This window comes from Cercospora kikuchii (assembly GCF_019650295.1).
Source record: "Cercospora kikuchii DNA, contig_00004, whole genome shotgun sequence".
NCBI classification, from domain to species: domain Eukaryota; kingdom Fungi; phylum Ascomycota; class Dothideomycetes; order Mycosphaerellales; family Mycosphaerellaceae; genus Cercospora; species Cercospora kikuchii.
This window is the reverse complement of record NW_025408585.1, coordinates 1,675,186-1,694,003: the sequence shown is the minus strand read 5'-3', so window position 1 is coordinate 1,694,003 and position 18,818 is coordinate 1,675,186. Positions and strand designations below refer to the sequence as shown.

At 53.9% G+C, this 18,818-nt stretch overlaps 8 protein-coding genes across 8 annotated transcripts; 3 read left to right on the top strand and 5 right to left on the bottom strand.

Moving 5' to 3' along the window:
• Window positions 1-350: 350 nt before the first annotated feature.
• Window positions 351-1,994, top strand: CKM354_000689700 (uncharacterized protein; the record flags this gene model as incomplete). Its single annotated transcript, XM_044802232.1, has 1 exon — window positions 351-1,994. The coding sequence occupies one exon, from the start codon at window positions 351-353 to the stop codon at window positions 1,992-1,994; it is 1,644 nt and encodes a 547-aa protein (XP_044658167.1).
• Window positions 1,995-4,575: 2,581 nt separating this feature from the next.
• Window positions 4,576-6,288, bottom strand: CKM354_000689600 (uncharacterized protein; the record flags this gene model as incomplete). Its single annotated transcript, XM_044802231.1, has 1 exon — window positions 4,576-6,288. The coding sequence occupies one exon, from the start codon at window positions 6,286-6,288 to the stop codon at window positions 4,576-4,578; it is 1,713 nt and encodes a 570-aa protein (XP_044658166.1).
• A 256-nt stretch (window positions 6,289-6,544) lies between these two features.
• CKM354_000689500 (uncharacterized protein) lies at window positions 6,545-7,675 on the top strand (the record flags this gene model as incomplete). Its single annotated transcript, XM_044802230.1, has 3 exons — window positions 6,545-6,595; window positions 6,659-7,505; window positions 7,560-7,675. 3 exons carry the CDS (start codon window positions 6,545-6,547, stop codon window positions 7,673-7,675), a joined length of 1,014 nt encoding a protein of 337 aa, XP_044658165.1.
• A 405-nt stretch (window positions 7,676-8,080) lies between these two features.
• On the top strand, window positions 8,081-8,494 carry CKM354_000689400 (uncharacterized protein; the record flags this gene model as incomplete). Its single annotated transcript, XM_044802229.1, has 2 exons — window positions 8,081-8,400; window positions 8,458-8,494. 2 exons carry the CDS (start codon window positions 8,081-8,083, stop codon window positions 8,492-8,494), a joined length of 357 nt encoding a protein of 118 aa, XP_044658164.1.
• An 18-nt stretch (window positions 8,495-8,512) lies between these two features.
• Window positions 8,513-9,703, bottom strand: CKM354_000689300 (uncharacterized protein; the record flags this gene model as incomplete). Its single annotated transcript, XM_044802228.1, has 2 exons — window positions 8,513-8,999; window positions 9,060-9,703. The coding sequence occupies 2 exons, from the start codon at window positions 9,701-9,703 to the stop codon at window positions 8,513-8,515; spliced, it is 1,131 nt and encodes a 376-aa protein (XP_044658163.1).
• Window positions 9,704-10,087: 384 nt separating this feature from the next.
• On the bottom strand, window positions 10,088-12,012 carry CKM354_000689200 (uncharacterized protein; the record flags this gene model as incomplete). The annotated part of the gene is made up of 4 exons (XM_044802227.1): window positions 10,088-10,339; window positions 10,394-10,706; window positions 10,756-10,987; window positions 11,037-12,012. 4 exons carry the CDS (start codon window positions 12,010-12,012, stop codon window positions 10,088-10,090), a joined length of 1,773 nt encoding a protein of 590 aa, XP_044658162.1.
• Window positions 12,013-15,081: 3,069 nt separating this feature from the next.
• CKM354_000689100 (uncharacterized protein) lies at window positions 15,082-16,681 on the bottom strand (the record flags this gene model as incomplete). Its single annotated transcript, XM_044802226.1, has 2 exons — window positions 15,082-15,322; window positions 15,516-16,681. 2 exons carry the CDS (start codon window positions 16,679-16,681, stop codon window positions 15,082-15,084), a joined length of 1,407 nt encoding a protein of 468 aa, XP_044658161.1.
• Window positions 16,682-17,626: 945 nt separating this feature from the next.
• On the bottom strand, window positions 17,627-17,830 carry CKM354_000689000 (uncharacterized protein; the record flags this gene model as incomplete). The annotated part of the gene is made up of 1 exon (XM_044802225.1): window positions 17,627-17,830. One exon carries the CDS (start codon window positions 17,828-17,830, stop codon window positions 17,627-17,629), a length of 204 nt encoding a protein of 67 aa, XP_044658160.1.
• Window positions 17,831-18,818: the final 988 nt, after the last annotated feature.

Sequence of the window (18,818 nt, the reverse complement as noted above, 5' to 3'; positions counted from 1 at the left end):
GTCCGTCCGACGCGCCCGAGACGACGATTCGCACGCCCGGTCTTCTCCCTTGAGCCTGCCCGCCAGCCTGCACGCAACACGCCCCCACAGGCTCGCTCATTGCCAAAACTTTCTGGCGCCGCTGGCCTCCTCGGGCCACGCTTTTCTGCTTCGCCTCGCCGTCCCAACTCCATCCCCAGCGCTGCCAGACGACCACTTCCAGTCTGCCTGCTGCCTCCTGCGCACCCCGGCCTCGCCAAACGTCACCTCCGCAGCGATCGGCCATCCCGCGTTGCACCACATCATCTCTGCACCCACGGAAGAATTTAACGTCCCCCTCGCCAGCCGAGCGAGGCTCCTTCCTCCTTCACATGCTTAGCTCGCTGCTGAACCCGGAGCAATCTCAGCTTCACCAACCCTCCGCCTCCGGCACCTCGACTCCAAGCACTGCGACGCACTCGCCGCCGACGGCTTCCTCTGCGCCCGCACCCACCACCGCCGCCCCCAATTCCGCCAGCCCGACGCCCATGGCTGGCTCCGCCATGACGATGCCAGCCGTCGCGGTCAACCAGGACGAGCATCGCCCGGACCTGCCGCGACCGTACAAGTGTCCGCTGTGCGACAAGGCCTTCCACCGACTCGAGCACCAGACGCGACACATTCGCACTCACACGGGCGAGAAGCCGCACGCCTGCCAATTCCCAGGCTGCACGAAACGCTTCAGCAGATCCGACGAGCTGACGAGACACTCGCGCATCCACAACAACCCCAACTCGCGACGCGGCAACAAGCAACATGTCGCAGCGGCGACAGCAGCGGCCGCCGCGATGCAGGCGGGCATGTACGACAACGCCGCCCTCCAGCAGCTCAATCAGCTCAATCATCTGCAGCAAATCAACCAGATGAACCAGATGCAGCAGATCAACCACATGAACCAGATGAACCAGCTGGGCCAGATGCACCACCCACAGCCGCCTCAGTTCAGCACGCCAAATTACATGCAAAACCCAATGCACAACCAGATGCAAACACCGCCAATGCAACCTCCTGTGCAACACCAGGCTGCGCAGCCTCAGCCTCCACAGCCTCAGCAGCAATCACCATCGCAACAACAACAGCCGCCCTCGGCACCCGCACCGACGTCGATCAGTGCCATCATGTCTGCACCAATGCAGAAAACGACCCAATCTGCCCCGACTTCACAGCTGAGCTCCCCGAACGTCTCGCCACCGCACTCGTACGCCTCCACGTACACTAGCACACCTGGCTCGTATCTCACTCGCAACACAAGTGGAGACCTCAGTCCAGCGCAAGGCGGGAGATCACACGGCCCTGGTATCAATCTTCTGGCGACTGCTGCATCACAGGTGGAGCGTGAGAACAACTTGCACCTCCCAAATCCACACCTTTCCCTCCCAACGCGTCACACTCCGTACCACCACCCTTACAACACCGGTCGGATGCCATCGCTCTCGTCATACCACTACTCCTCGAATCCTACCTCGCAGCCCATGTCAAGATCACACTCGCACGACGAAGACGACCATCGGCCGCACAAGAAGTCGCGTCCAGGGTCTCCACAATCGACGGCACCACCATCACCTTCTTTCTCACATGCGTCTGCATCTCCCACGCCTGACCACACCCCACTCGCGACGCCGTCACACTCGCCTCGCTTACGGCCCCAATTCTTCCACAATGGTGTGCAGCTGCCCACTTTGCACCACCTATCTCTGGCGCACCAACCTCCTCCAGCGCTCGCACCTGTCGAGCCCGCTGCTGATGGTCACCAGCCCTATGTGCCTGCACAACATAGCGGTCTGAGAATCTCCGAGATCATGGAAGCCGGCGACGGTGCCCAGCGAAAACTGCCCGTGCCTATGGTCGCGGCTAAAGACCAGACTTACCAAGTGAAGGATATCAAAGATATTTCGACCCCACCTAGTGGCTTGAACAGCGGCCGTTCGAGTGCTCGGCAAAGCGAGGCTGGCAACGATTTGGCAGAGAGAATGTGAACACGATGAAACTCTCTTCGACGGACAACTCGATCCATTTACCGGTCTTCGGTACTTCACTGATGCGTGCCTTCATGCATACTACACAATTCTTGTGGCGAGATCGATTTGATATTTACTATGCGAACTTGTGGTCCGACAGCACGAGCAAATTGATAGAGAAACGGATAGACGCGACGCTTGAACGGCCTTTGATAGAGAATTGTCTACTTTTTGTTTGCTTATGGCGAGGAGTTTGAGCGAAATAGATTGGGGCTTGGCGAATGAGGCGAAGACAAGAAGTTGCAGTCGCAAGACATGCTGGGAGTCAAACCTGGTGCTTCAAATTGGGCGCGGAATGGTCTTTGTCATGATACCAGCAGCCACCTACAGAGACTGGCTATTCGAGTACTTGCTCTGCTCTACCTTCGAAGAATTAATTCGGTGTGCGATTCTCCAATGCTCTTGACTCACTATTGCGCCTTTGTCCGATCCCCCACCATGGGCCAGATGCGATGCGGATGCCCTCATTGTGGATATTCTGCCACCCCTGTTTCTCCGCTCTTTGCCGGCCATCGTGTCTAGCCAGAACCACCTATCACCCATGACACGAGAGGACGGCCGGAGACAAGGAGAGGTAAAACATCATTGCGGCGGAAATGAGACACGCAAGGGAATGTGGAGAAAAAAGCTCCTTATCGGCGAAATCAACAAATTGGTTATCTGTGGCTTGAACGTTCTCCAGATTCAGATCAAGCAATTTACGCCGCATCTAGCCAGTCCTCCTTCGCTCCAGCTCCCACGCAAATGCGTTCCAGACATCTTCTATCGCATCACCAACGTAAGCTTACACGTTTGATCAGCGAAAGGGATCCATGCGGAGTACATGCCTCCGTGGTCATCTCAATTCTCAAAGAGTGGGGTTTCACCGACGGAGTGATGTGATGATAGCCAGCCCAGCAGAGCCGCGAAAGTGCCACATGCAGAGATCTTCATGCGGAGAGCATTCCCGCTCAGCGCTGCCGCTGTTCTCCAGAGATCTCCACAAACCTTGTGCTTCTAGAAAAAAAATGACACCATCGGCCGCATCCAGCCTTCGGGTTTCCTGTTTGAGATTGGTATGCAAAGCTCAACCCACACACCCCAAGCTTGGCTCCATCGCTAGATTCTCGTATCATTTATCGGACGCCATTCAGGTGCGTAGTGACGACGTTGGTGGGCTTCAGTAGCGACCCAAGACATTGTGGGCAGGCGAGGCAGCATCTAGTTGCGCACGCAACGCCTTGCTCCCCGCAATTGATCAATTGCACCGGCTCTTCAGTCAGCAGATCATGACTTGCCTGAAAGTGTTACAAAGAGGAAGTGTGTTTGTTTCCGACGTCAGCTAGACTAACCCGCTCTACGCCCGCCCGCCTGTAAACCCTGGCGGGGAACCTATTTCATCACAACATAGCGACACTTCTTCTCTCAACCAGTGCTTTTCACCGGACTACACCCGCTGCCAAAGTGGACGCCAACACTCTCAACAGCTTTTCCTGTCTTCTGTTGTTGGGCAAGGTGAGCGAGGACCTGAGTCACGCGTGAGCGATTCGACCAGTCGCTGGCAGCAGATGCGCAGCGTGCGTCGCTCTAGCAGATTTCCAACAAAATCCACTGCCCCAGCCCGTGGATTCCGCGCTTGCTTGCGCGATCTCAGATCATGACGAGCTCTGTCACTTATTTAGATCGAACGAGTCTCTTCAGCCGGTAGATATTCAGGCTGTATGTCGTCTCGTCTTGTCTTGACGTCCGCGATAAGCAAACGAGGTCCTCGTCTGCACCGCACACCATCAGAATCAGAAACCATCGGACATATGCTCATCACCAGCAAGAAAGAAAGAAAAATCCTGCTGCCTTCCTGCTGTTGATCGCGATAAGCTGGCGCGCGTCCATGATGCCAATGCGCACACCACCAAAATCGCAAAGCCCGACGTCCTCCGTACACGAAGTGGCTGCAAGGCTGCATGTGTTGGCTGACATTCCTCCACAAACAAGCGTGTGGAGGGCAGCGGGAGCCATGCAAGATAACGTGGGGTCGTTGAGAAACGTATTTCTTATTTTCGCTCAGCAGTGGCTGGTGGTACATGTCGTGCTTCCCACCACACCACCTCCAGTCAGCAAGAGGATCTCGCGATTGTGGCTGCTGCCACGAGCCGTGGAGTGCATGAAAGCTTGCATACGCGGAGGGAGGTGCGTTGCGATAAGCTTGAAACTGGCTTTTCTGGGTGCGCCTTGTGGGTTCGTGTCTGCGATTGATGAGAGGTACGTACCTGAAGTTTCCGACCTTACGCAATACTACCCGAACATGCAGTGGTTTCTCGTGGACTATGTTGTGGTTTGTACTTATTTTTGATATTTTCATGATATACATGTGCTATAAAAGATTCTTCATGCACCAAGTGGGTATAACGCGCCAGCAAATGCAGTCATGTCGCATATTCATACATCATTTCTCGTCGTCAAGCCATTGAGCCATTATCGCATTGCAGCACAGGATGCCAGTATTACATCCCTTTGCATCTTTCCTCATCACAATCGTACGTTCAAGTGACGATGGCTTTCATCACTTCTTCGACTTTCTCGACTTCTTCGGCGTGCCTTGCAGGACCTTTCCACCGCTCTCCTTCATCTCGTTCAATGCAGTCTGAGTAAGCTTCTGTTTCTTCGTCACACCCTCATGCCGCTGATCGATCTTGCCCTCAAATTCGAGAGCAAGTTTGCGCTTCTGTCTACGGGACGCTTTGATCGCGTGAAGGATGTCACCAAAGCGTTCGAGGAACCACTCTCCAGCTTCTTCCCATTCGTCTATATCGAGAGTCTCGAAGAAGTCGGATTGGCGTTTTGCGTCGAAGTTTATAGCAATGGCAAGCTTGTCGTGCAAAGAGTGCGTGGGACTGTCCAATTCTGGGTCGAGCTTCTTTCCACGCGGATCAATGTCAAAAGGCTGGGACTTGAGTTGCGCGTAGCTCATCTTGAACAAGTCTTCCGGATCGTAATCAAATGGCGGTGGCTCATCTTCAGGCTGTGCATCTCCCGAGTATTGCTCGACGACGCCACGCTCAGCAGTATCACTATAGTCATGTCCAGCCATCTCGTTGTGAAACGCCGATTCCGGATGTTGGGGGTCGCTTTCCGCAGGCGGATCAGATGGGTGCGGCTGCTCGTATTCAGTCTTTCCCGAGTTGTGCAGAGGATGTAGCTTGAGCTCTGGTAGTTGCACGAAATTGCGATCGTCGGAAAAGTCTGATTCGTGGCCGGTCTCACTCAGTGGCTGTGTTGGTTCTTGGGAAGGATGGCGCTTGTCTGGCGGACGGACATTGGTCTGCTTCTCGCCAGTCACGAGTCTTGCTGGAGGATGAGGTTCTTGCTCTGGTGGGTTGACTGGGGCCTGGTAATGCGAAGTATGGTGCTGAATCTGTGCATTGGGTGGCATCATGCGCGGCTGAGGAGCTCCTTGTGTCTGAGGTGCCCGAGGCCCTGGTCCGAAACTGAAGTTCGGAAGTGGTTGGGCACTGGATGCTTTAGCGTACACAAAGCCATCATCAATACCCTCGTCTACACTAATAGGCTGGGCATGCATCATCGTGTGCGGGCCAGTGAAGTTGGTCGTAGGCACTCCTGGACCTCTCCCGAAGCCTCGTCCCCGTCCCACCGGGGGCGGCTGCGCGAAATGAGAGTGCGAGTGGTATGCTTGCTTCGTGGCGTGGTTCTCGTTTTGATCGACTTCAGATGGCCTGCCTGAAGTTGTGGATGGGTATGAATCCCCTTGCATTGGATGCTCAACAAGTGCATTCGGATTGCCACCATTTGAAGCTTGACGTGCAGCACCTGGAGGAATGTTTTCCTCGGCGAAGCCAGAACCGACTGCCTCATCGTCGTCACGGCCTCGCAACTGCACCTTGGCGGATGCATGTTGCTGATGAGGCTTACCGGTTTTCGCTAGCTGAGTGCTGCCTGTCGCGGATGTGTTGTCAGCGTTGCTGGCGTCAGTATCATCGAAGAGATTGGGAGCATTCTTGTGTTTTGATTGCGATCGAGTGTTTCGTCTGGAGTTTTGAACGCTGTCTCGTGCCTTCTGGCTGTTGGGCTGCACTTTCTCGGGCGCGGATTCTGCTGATCTGATTTTGACTTTAAGGTCCTCAAGAGGAGGTGGTGGGCCTTTGCTTGACTTGCGTTTCCCCGACTTCCCTTCGTCAGCCCCATCGTACTGGGCCACATCGTTGTGACGATGGACGAACTGCGTCAGCCCCATCGTCTTCGGCTGCGGCGTGTTCATGAGCGGAAGTGTCGTGCTTTTTGACGAAGCCGCAGAAGTCAAAGTCGAAGTCAGAATGCAGTGAGGTCGACTGGGGAAGTCGCGTCTCGGCGCACAGACAGCGGGGCACGCGATAGTGACACGCGGTCACGAGGCAGGTGTGATCGTCATCCTTTGAGCCGATGAGCATCTGTAACGCGGTCTGGAGAATAGTTGTGGCATCAGTTTGGACGATCCAAGCATCTCTCCTCCCTGCAACAGTTGTACTTTCGTAGACATGACAAATGTAGAGCAACGCCCGTGCGGCATCTTTGCCCTGCCCAATGAAGTAAGACAATCCAATGCCAATACCTCTCCAGCAACTCTGCAATAGAGGCTGACCACGACACAGATCCTCCTGAACATCCTGAGCAGCTTTCCCTCGAAAGAGCTGGTTCACTTCTCTACCACGAATCGTCATTTCCACTCTCTCGTTGTGCGCCTCCTCCACCGAAGACTGCAGACCGCCGCGTCTCTCGATGGCTACACCCTGTATCTTGAGTGTGGCCCGCCAGCAGCCAAATGGACTTTGCAAAAGGTGCTCTGCACTGCTTTAGGGACTGGTGACATGCAAGATTTGAGCAATGATATCGAACAAGGGAACAAGCAGGTGGGGATCATTGGACGTATGGGCCGACTACGAAGTCGCTTTAGACCTGTTACGAAAGAACCAGACTGGCTAAGCATTCCCCGTCCTCACCCTGCTGGTGACATTCCTGGTAGTCGAACATATGTGCCCGCCGAAGCTGCTGCTGCGAAGCTTAGAGACGCTGGAAATGCTGTGACCAGAACCATAGGAATCGATGCGGATTGCCTCTTCTCCCAACTGGAGACATTTGCCTTTCTGGGTAGACGTGAAGGCACACTGGGTATCATGTGCAACATCGTCGAAGTTTGTAGAGGTACAATTCGAGTTTGGAGAGAATGGTTGTCAAAACAATGCGAAAGCAAGCAGTGGACGGACGGCGAACAGATCGCAATCATTCATGAGGATGACGCTGGTAACCGCAAAGCGCGATCTGAAAGCATCAGCTATATCTCGGATCCTCACAAGGATTCCAGTATTCTCTGGCTGAATACTGGTGCCTACGAATCTGGCATCAAGTTCCGTGTGAAGGAGCAGAAGTGGCGACGTGACCAACCACTTTTTGCAAGTAGCAGTTACGAAATTCCTGTTAGCTATGTTGTTGAGCTTGAAGGTAAGTGATTGGGAGCATGTGAGCAAATCACAGAGGAGCTGACGCAAAATTCAGAGGTCATCATTTCTACGAGCAGACTACTATTGAATCTGGAAGCTGCTCAGGGTCGTCAAATAGATGGCACGGGTAGGGCGCTGGTTTTTGGATCGTACTCCGACTACGCTGCATGATCACCAGCGGTAGTTCTATTGTCGTTTATGTCGTGCCGAAGTGGTCAAAGAAGTCCGGCTCTACTTCAGTCTCGCACAAATGACAGTCCAGTTGCGCGTACGCCACAAAAGGCTCGCGTGAGCGTCATGTCGAGCTTTGCAACACACGGCTGGCTCGTGTACCTAAGAACGATTTCCTGAGACTTCAAAGCCTAGATTGAGGTCTCCACAGGACCAAGATTGCCTCGGCCTACGTTACACCGAGCAGAGCAACAAAACTAAAGTCGCATGCTGCTCGAAGATCAGACCAACAAAACTAAAGTCGCATGCTGCTCGAAGATCAGACCAACAAAACTAAAGTCGCACGCTGCTCGAAGATCAGACCACAGCAACCAACCAACATTTTCCGGAACAGGCATCTTCATCATGGCACCCGAACCACGTCGCATTGCCCAGATTGTCCGTCTGAAGCGAGAGTCTCTGCAAGCTTACAAGGATTGTCACGCTGCTGTCTGGCCAGAAGTCCTCAAGCAGATCAAGGACTGCAACATCATCGACTACTCAATCTTCCTCGATGAGAAAACGATGACATTGTTCGCTTCGATGAAATACGTCGGCAATGACTATGAAGCAGACATGGAGAAGATGAAAGCGAACCCGAAGGTACAGGAATGGTGGCAAATGACCGACGGAATGCAAGAAACACTGGTTGAAGGTGCAAAAGGCAGCACGGATCCCAAAGGATGGTAAGCAGCCTGTCCGTGAGCTTGCCTCTTCAGGACGTGAACTAATTGATGTGACAGGTGGCAACCTCTCGAGGAAGTGTTCAGAGTTGAATAGATGCTTCGCAGTACATTATTACTGCCGCCACGCTACAACATCAACCGGAGAATCCCAAAGCTCCACAGCCGCTTTTCGTTCCAACGTCTCACCAGTGGTCGGAGGAAGTCTCCAAACTGTAATACCAAAGCCGCTCATCTTCAGACTTGTAACCAAAGGCCCCAACGTCAACCTTCGCACTACGAAGCCACGGCTCTCCAGCTCCACTTTTGCCAATTCTGCAAACCTGGCTAACACCTCATCCGATGTACTTCCCAAGCTATTCAACAAAAGCACTACCTCGTTGTCTGTAGTGGGATTCTTGGCCCTTGAGAACGGGATGAATGCTCGATCCTTATCAGATACATCGAGCAAAAGATCAAGCATCTGCGAGACTAGTGCATCCGGTGTTGGTATCGGCGAGATTTGCTGTAATCCAGGCTCACCATGAGCCCCCATTCCAAGCTCTATCGTCGCCGGAGGCAGAGTCTGAAGATCCGTCAACGTAGCATTCGGCAGAGCCACCCTGCAAGAAAATTGTCAGCAGCTCATTCCAGCACAAACTCTCATCACGACCTTTCCATACCTATCAAATGCAACCCCAATAGTCCCAACATTATCCGCAACATACTCCATCACCTCAGCAACCCTCTCTAACGACTCTCCCCTCTCCGCAAGCGCACAAGCACTCTTCAAAGCAACCAGATGCCCACTCAACCCTCTCCTACCCACTTTCCCTCCCTTCTTCCTCCCCACAGCCACATCATCCCCAACAGGCTTGAAATACACTTTATACCCCGCCGCCTGCGCCCTCGTAATCGCCAGTCCAGCATTCAAGATATCACCCGTATAATTCCCGCATACGATCAATGTTCCTTTACTCTTTTGTCCATCTGCAGGTTGACACATTTTAATCGCTTCGAAGATCTGAGCTGCGGTGGGCGAGGCAAAGATGTTGCCTGAGACGTAGGCGGAGAGGTAGTTGTGGCCTACGAAGCCTCCGAACATGGGTTCGTGGCCTCCGCCTGCGAAGCCTATAGTTGTTACGTGCGATTTGCTGAAGGTGGAAAGGTCGTTGCGATAGACGATTTTGTATTCGGCGTTGTAGGAGAGGTTGGGTTTGAGGTGGGTGAGACCGGTAAGGGCATCGTTTATGGCCTCTGCGGGATCGTTTATGAAGTGGAAAGTTTCTTTTGCTGGAGGAGGGCGGTTTGCTGTTTCTGTTGCCATATCGGTGTTGCTGCGTTATGTACTGTGCTTTGGGATGTGGTACTTGGAGCTTTTCGTGAACGGCGTGCAATGAGGCAGGCACTATCTGAAGTCTGATGAGACGAGGAGTGATATGCAACACTTACGGTCTGGAACGCGTAGCAGCTCCACATTGAGACTTATACCTCCTACGTGCACGAGGGGCGGATCAATGTGGATGGTCAGAAGGAAGCTGTGGAGGAACAGTGAGGGGGGAGCTTTGGAGGCCGGCTTGCCCGATGTGGTCAGCCGAGCACTTCCACCACTCAACGATCACTTTAAACCCAACGATGAAAGGAAAGTCATGTTGAAGGAAAGTTGAGCTTATCAAACCCTGTGTTCGTTGACTATCGATCTAGCATAACCTCATGGCTTCGTCTCAGACGCCGTCTTTGCACCTTGTATCCTGTTCCATTCTTCTCGATCGTCCTGCTCGTCAGCAGTATTTGCCGTGAGCTCAGGGGTTTCCATATCCTCGTCTTCTTCTGGCAAAGCCAAATTGAGAATTAAAGACACAAAAGCTGCAATTGCGAATCCTGTCTCCATAACAAGCGAGATCGCGTTGAAACAGCCGAGCAGTGCTCGATTGTCACCAGAATAGGTAAACACGTAGGAGAACTGTATTTCGATCAGCAACCATTCCTTCGCACTTTCAACACTGATATTGCTTACCCATTCTGGTACCAATGTAGCACCGAAGCCAAGAGTGAATGCCGCTGTCAAGATGAAGCGATTTCGTCTCGTCCAAGGCATTGTCGACATGATGCGTACACCAGCTGCGGCCACTGCGGAGAACAGGAAGGTAGTCATGCCGCCTAGCACAGAGCTGGGGATCGAGACGAGAGCTGCCGCGAATTTGGCGAAGATACCCATGATGAGAAGCCACAAGCAGCAGGCATAACCGGCTTTTCTGTTCGCGCATCGTGTGAGAGCTATCACGCCGTTGTTCTGTGCGAACACAGACATAGGAGTGATCGTGCATAGCCTAGCGAAAGTCAGTGAATGCAAAGCCTGGTGTATTGGACCTCACTCACCCAGCGAGAAGACCATTGATGCCATCAGCCAAGACACCGCCTTGAATGCGGCTATCGAACATGGGCCCGTCGACCTGAAGCCGTGATACGTCGCATGTCGCTGTCACGTCTCCAATTGCCTCCATGGTTAGCACAATGTACACTGCCAGCAGTGGGAGCACAAGTGGTCCATAGACCGAGAGAGGGAACGTATGAACCCAGATGAAGCTTGCGACTGGGGCAGCATCGATGCCTATCGGATTTTAGTCGTGCCTCTCCAAACCTCTGCAGATCCAACTCACCAGATCGATCAAAGTAACCACATGCCGCAGCGACAATGCAACCAACCAACAGTCCGAGCACGACCGAGCAACTCTTCATAATTGGCGCCCCGAATCTCTCGCACAGGATGATCGTAACAAACACAAGAAAGCCCAAGCCGATGAACTCGGCACTTCCCCATGGCAGAGGATGTGGCGCATTGATAGTCGGACACAGCTCGTAAAGACCACTTTCAGGTCGCGATGAGCAGTCACCTGTACCACCCGCCCAGTTCGTCATTCCAGTACGGATAAGCGCAACACCGATCAAAAGCACAGTTGGACCAGTGACCAGCGGCGGGAAGATCTTCTTCAGCCATTTCGGTGGCATGAACGAGAGACCAACTTCCAGAAGCGCGCAAATACATTGTGTGCCCAATATCGCCCCATAGCCGCGAGGGCATGGTAGCTGCGTTCCATCTGCCGCAGTAGGACAATACCCAGTCTGGTACATTTGCGACAAAGCTCCTGTTGCGACCGGGATTGTTGAAAAGGAGACTCCCACCACCGATATCAAACCAGTTCCGAGGTAGTAAGGTGTGCTCCATATGTGGAATCTAGAAATCTGGATCGATGACAGTATTGCACAAACGATGAGTGCTGTGCTGACAAGATAGTTCTGGACCTCTGGCTCGAAGTTCGCTGCTCCAGAAAGAATGATGGGAGGAGCAATGATGCCTGCCAACATGGCCAAAGCATGCTGAAGTCCGAGAAGTAGGGCGAGGAAGACTGGCATGTGATCATTGAGGCCGAAGAAAGGCGCTGCTCGTCGTGATCGCTTCATGAATGGTACATTCGGCGTGAAGAGAAATGCATAGTCGTAGTTGCCGATGAGACCTTCTCGTGTGGTGAATGCCTTAATGAGTGCTCGTCGTCGATCGGACCATGTCTGCCTTCGAGTTTTGGTGGGTATGATCTGGTCTGGGTGGTCATCTTTCACGTAGTCCTGGGAAGACATTTTCTTCCGATGTCAGCTCTGTTCGCTGCGTATCTGTCGTGTTGTCCTGGAAATTCTGCTTAGAGGGCCATTCAGCTGGCTTATGTTATTGCATTAAGATCTCGTGGCAAAGCACAGAGAGATAGGGCCGGACCGCTGCAGGATCTGCCTTCTTTGGTCTGTGTAATGTGAGAAGGGCCAGAAGGTCCAGAAACGAGATATCGCAAGCAATATCGAAGAATTGAATAAAAGAGAACGCCACCGAAGGAGTTCGATGGTTTGGCCTACTGAGTGGATCTGCGTTCAGCTAATTCAGCCCTGCTCTTACCATTTTATGCGCTCTTGAGGTCTGTCGACAATCTCGTGGAGGAGCAAAAAGCGATGCATTACGGCGATCCGCGAGTGGGCTCTATCTCTTAAGCGAAGCCCTTATCTTTGTGCATGAGATGGAAATGTAACGTGAACGTGCATCGGCGGAGGACTTGCGCTCGGCAGCGAAAAATGGTGATTAGTCATGCCAGAAGCTTGGCCGAAGACTCGGAGCACAGGGAGCAAGGGGAAGAACAGAGTTTGGATGTGTATCAACGACATGCGGAAAGAGCGAGAGAGCAAAATGGCAAGAAAAATGCACGATCGGGCGCTTCCAAAACTCATATCCTGCGCTATGCTCTACTGCTGAGGAAATTCCATCATCAACGAAAGACCAAACCCCCATCCAGACCAAGCCGATGCCGCTGCAATGCTAGATGCGGTCCCGTTTCTCCAGCCACCTGGCAATGCGCTCACCCACCAGGCCTCCCACGCTGCCCCATCCGACCTTTTCCCTTCTGACCCAGAAACCAAAAACGCCAATGCTACTCTAGCTTGCCCATGAATTTCCCATTTCTCCCGGGGAAGAAAATATCCTACAAACCGCAGCTCCCATGCACCTGATAAAACCCAGCAGAAAACCACAAAAGAGCATCGGACTCGTCTCGTCTTGTTAACGACAGTCGAGGAGGATCAAGTCGTTGCAGGGTCTTCATTTCGAGAACAAAAGAAAAAATTTAGCTGTTGATCATGCCGTAGTACTGCTGACTACCTTGACGCAGATGGATGGGAGGCTGACTTGGAGGAGCCGGTAAGACGCCGAGCATCTGCAGAGCTCTCTCGGCCGCGTCTTCCCGCGCGTTGTTGACATATTGGCCATCGTACCAAAATCGTGCGGAGATCGGGGTGCCTTGGACGGTGACGACGCAGCTCCAGGCTGTACGTCCACCTGGTGCAGGTAGAAAGTATAAGCATGGGTAGGTAAGGGTATTTCTGGGAGAACGTGTTGTGCAGGCTTACCTCGGCGGTCGGAGACGATTTGGAAATTGGGCGATCGGACGCCTTGCTGGCGGCAGAAGCCTGGTGGGTGCGAGGTCAGTCGTGTTTGATTATTGTGGCCGTTATGCTGGGTTGGTTCTTACTAATCAGTCGGTCTTGGTGGGGACTGGACGGGGCACCGCCAGCAGTGCCTTGAGAAGAAGTGGGAGAAGACATTGTTGCAAAAAAGGCTCCAAATGAAAGGAAGCGTAGTTTGTGTTGCTGACTGGTATGGGTGAAAGAGTATCGAAGGACTAGTAGGTTATGCCCAAGTCTTGAGCAACAGCGCACCAAAAAGCAAGGACTTCGCGAATTGGGTATCAAGGACAAGATAGTTTGACTTAGCCGCAGGTGAGAGATACTTCCCTTGGAGCTGGCGTGCCTGGAACAGATTCTTATAGTTTGAGAGCTCCCTCTCACGCACACCCGCTGCGTTTTCCTTCTGTCACGGCTGTGAACAACGTGGCGGCGTTGGGAGAAGCACACACCCGTTGCTCAGCTGTCAGGGCATGCAAGATCCCATACCGGACGGAGAAAAAAGATGGAGTAGCGTCTGACTCTCCGTTGGTATTGATTGCCACTCCAACGTCTCGGCGTCCACTTCGAAGAAGGCAGCCCGCATCTTCGGCACTTATTGCTCGACCCCCATGCCCTTTCGAGCTCATGCGTTTGGTTGCATAAGTGCGGTGGATCGGCGCGTAGAGGCTTTAGCCGCAGTGGGACCTGTATCGTGTCCGCAACACATGAACCATTTGCTTGCTGACGTGTGACGATGCGTGCAACGGCATTGGTCATGATGGTTACACAGTCTCCAAGTCATCGTGTCGCTCACGTCGCAGGACTGGATTGAGGCTGAGAGAACGACTGATTGCCCATGCACAGGCATAGTTCATGCCAGCAATGCGCGAGCGGGACGATTAGCCAACAAGGTGCATGTGAACTACTGCGGGTGCTAGACTACGTGTCGACGGCTTGACACAGCATCCAAGACCCGAGATAGACAGCTACATACTATGACGTGCTGGACGCAGAAAATGCTTGCTTCATGGTGCCAGCAAACTTGCGTTTGCGTGTGTTGGGTCTCGCAAAGCCGATACATGGCGCGATGTATCTCAATCGGGACCTGGCGTTTGAGTGGCATGCGCGCTCCTGCACAGCTGCCGCATGCATAACGGGAAGCAGCGTGCTCGGTGCGAGACATATGCAAGCTAACAGGGCTAGGTCTTAACCTCGAGGCCGCTCCTCTCATGGAGTGGAGCGATGAGGACCTTCCAGCTCAGCCCAAGAAAACGATGGCGAGCCCGACCTGAGTTTAGCCTTTCGGCACTTTGGATACCTTGATAGTATACACTGCTTCCGTAGCGTGACTGTAGTCATTCTTGCGAATTCAAGCTGAAATGGTGCATCTTTTCCCGAGTGGCGGGCACTCGTTGGCGGCAAAGTCGCCAGTGCTCTGCTGATGCTTTTACTGTGTTGTGCTGTCACCGCGAAGCGTCTGCGATTGCTATGCGTCCTGTCAAACAAAATGAGATTTTTGTCCCGCTCGCCGTCATCTTCCTTGATACAAATCCCATTGAACAGACGTCGAAAGAGACTTCCGTGGCTCGGTACGGCAAGCTGCATCGCAGGCCGCAGTGTCACGTCGTGATCAATCACGAGGCTGATCGGGGACCCTCTTGACCGCCTGCGTCTGCGCAAAGCGCGTGGATTGCTTGTTTCACGCGCCGTGTGGCAGTCCAACACTCAAATTACATTGCTGACCGCTCTTGCTGGAGTCCGCAAGCTGGTAGTACCTGTACCGCGGCTGGAAGGCCGAGAGTCTTGCTCGTGTGATGACTGATGGCTTGTTTGACTACCCGTCTCACGCTTGAAGATTTCGCTGAGGAATCGCTTCGGTCCGACGATCTCGAGCTTTTGCCTCGTACTAAAGTGCGTTTTGATTGAATCGTCGACGAGAGCAATCAACCCGGAAGCAACGATGACACTGCAAGTTTGTCAGTCAGGACGCTGCTGAAACAGAAGCAACACACGGATGGACGCTGCCCCCGGCCCGGACGCGAAGCGTGGTGATCTGGACGCGGCAGGTGCTTGCCATCGGACGCGCGCCTGCGACACGCGTTACGCGACAGCAATTGAGTCGCGCCACAACAACATCAGCAATGATTGATGAGACTTACTCTGCGACGTCCTTCTGGCCTCGGACCAGACTCTCATCTTCAAGGCGCATGCCACAAGGCGGTATCCAACCACCTTGACGACGCTCCTCCTCGATTTGCGCAGGGCTCAACGCAGCAGTAATAATATGCGCCAAGGAACGTTCACTTCCAGCCTTCGTCAATGTATACGACGTCGGAGACCCTTCCATGTCTCTGCGAGTTGCTCGTCTCCACGCGTAGCTCACTCCCCAATATTCGAACTCATAACGCTTGCTCCCCTTCACACCCGTCCGCCTGATCTCGACTTGTGCATAGTTCGAGAACTCAAGTTTGATAGAATTTGTCGTGACAGCGGGTGGCTGCTTAGGTGTGGCGCTCGCCGAATTGGCCCGGTCCTCCCAATCATTATCAATAGAAGAGCTAAGAGAGCCGTACCCTGAGTCATTACGCTTGAGACTTGAGAATGTGGGACTTCGTGAGTCCGATTTGGAACGCAGAGTACTCAACGCGTTGCTGAGCGATCGTTGGAAACCTGGTCGCTTCATGGGCGGCTTTTCCACCTTGCGAGATGAATGGCAGACCTCGCGGCCAGAATCGCGGCAGTATCGCCGTAGAGAGAATTCACGTTCGCGCAGCTCGTGCATTCGGAGATGGAATAGAGTCATGTCGCGTCTTTGACCACGAATATTGACCTCGGTATCGACCCTCAAGTTCATATTCCCATCCAATGTGGTATCGTCATGCCTAATCAACAGCCTGCGATGTGAAGGGAACAGCTCAGAGAAGTCTGCTGGTGTTGCTGGAACGGCAGCCGGTCCTCTTTGCTGCTGAGTATACTCTGGCACGTCGAAGTCTGGTGCAGGTAGCTCCTCTTGAACATCCTCTTCGCTCGCAACTGTGGACGCAAAGGTCTCGACCGAACCGCGGGGGCTCTCCTGCGGCTGTCTGTCTGTAAAATACTGTGGTGTCCTCTCGTGATTGCCATCGCAGGTCGTGTAGTGTGCGGGAGGGGGTCGTTTCGTCGAGTGTTGTGAATGCTCTGTTGCTGCTGTACGGTATGACCTGTCGCTCCCAGAACGTGATGTGTTATACGATGTTCGCTCGCTGACCTGGTCTGACTGGCATGAGGCCGAATCAAAAGCGGACCGCATGTCGTCGATCTCTGGGCGATGGTGGAGCGCTGCCATTGTGGCAGTCCAGGCTAGCAATGAAGAGGTGGAGCTGGAGCTGCGCGTTATGCTGTAGCTACAATGTCGTCCAGATCTGCCGCAGTGTTCCCATATGACGCGTGTGTAGCCTATGGCAGGTCACACGACAGGACTCCTAGGCTGTCAAGGAGTTATATGGGGGCCCAAGTCGAGATGCAGTGGAAGGGGACTTCGTTCAGCGGCCTCGTCCGCGCAGCGGTTATTGATTCAGCGCCATGGTCATCAGTGATTGACATGCCACAAGGTAACGGCGAAATAAGGGAGCGAGTGCGGCAACGATCTGCTTGGTCGGACAAAAGTTCGGCGGGAGTGTGTCGCGGCGCAGCGAGTGAAGCAGATGGGCAGCAGCGGACTCGAGGGCTGGTGGATGGAGACTCCATCCACCCCATGCCGCTGGCGCATGCGAGCACGGAGCATCACGGCAGCACGCGTTCGCGAGGCACCCCAAGGGATCCCAGGAGGGCGCTGGCGATGCACGCCATCTCAGATCAATTGGCCCGGCGCGCTGCACTGTGACATGCGACGACCTATCGCCGCCCACTCCACGCCACCCTGCGCTGCGCTCACGTTTCGCCGACGCTACCCTCAGCAGCACAGCGTGGCCGTTGACAGCTGACGCCCATTTTCGCGCCCACGGCGCTTGTTGAAAGCAGCCCATTTTCTGGTTGGCTGCCTTGGCTTGGCTCGCAAAACACATCGATCGCGACTGCGCTGCGCTTCGCCGCGCTCTCGGGCCGTCGTGCGAACGACGCCCGGAAGAACATCGAACGCTGCTGTCTGAGACCGCACCTCACCATCCGCACTGCCCCATCTTGCCAGCGCGGCCGACACGATGCCACATGTCTTCTCATCACCGCGTTCGAATTGCCCTCCGAGCGATCTGACTGCCTGCAGGCAATGCTTCGACGCGAATTCCTGCTTGGCTCAGGCGAGCTTCGCACTTTTCCGCAAAACTTCGAGCCAGCTGCACCCTGCTTGCTGCTGCATCTGCTGCTGCACATCGGCGATGCTTTCTCCTGCTCCCGCAGCACACGTGCCTGTCTGTCCAGAAACAGTGCGCTGCCGTCGGCGATCGCAGCTCGCAGGAACCAGGAAGCACGGCTCGGACCAGTGAACCGTCCTCAACATGCCCGCTGAGCCACCCCGTTTGCTTCATCTTCAACCTCAACTTGGACGTTGGTAAAAATGGGGCTGCTCAAACTTGGCACGAGCACCGAGATCTATGATCTACCATCTGATGAAATGACACGTCTTCACAAACAGCTTCCAAAGATTGCCCTCCTCGCAGCAGACCAGTCCAATCGTATTCCGGCTTAGGGGCCCGATTGCACGCGAGCAGCTTCAACTCTGCATAATGTAGTAGCATAGCTACTGCATGCGTATTTCCAGCAGCTTCAACCTACGCACGAGCACGATCTCAACCAGAGCTTCCCAGCTGCGCGATGCCGAACACAACAGCGGAGGCCTCTGCATCGAATGTCATTGAGCATCGAAAATCTCCAACGCAGCCTGCAAGCCACGTGAACCGAGGAAATTCTTGTGAAAGCCCAGCGACGTGTGTAGGTCCACTTCGCAAGATTCCACGAATGCCTTCGAATCAACTTTTTTCCACCTGTATACTTAGACCCTGGAATGGCCAACCTTGCCCACGCTCGTCTTCCAATAGAGCGCTAGTGCGACATTTCGGCCTCCAATCGGCCCAAATGGGATGGGATGGAGGGTCCACGTTCACCAACAGGCATCACGACCGCATCCGCAGGACTGAAAAGCATACTAATTCTCACCATCGGCACTCTTCACAGGTGCCAAGAGGCTATCGCAGGCAACAGTCACGGTTTTCAGAGGCGCAGCAACCATTCCTACCGTCCCAACGACCGCGCAAACGTCCAGGGCGGAGTCAAGGTAGATTTCTGCCGAAATGTACGCCTTTCACAATTGAATGACCGCCATCATGTCACTTCTATTCCGGACCGAGTACTCCGGCCTTGAAAACTCAACTTGGTGCCTGACGACGCAGTGAGATGCACCTTGCTCAAAGCAGGCACGCCTCATCACGCACTGTGCAGAACGTCGAAGAAGTACCGGCAGAACAGCCAACCGCTTCCCACATTGTCAT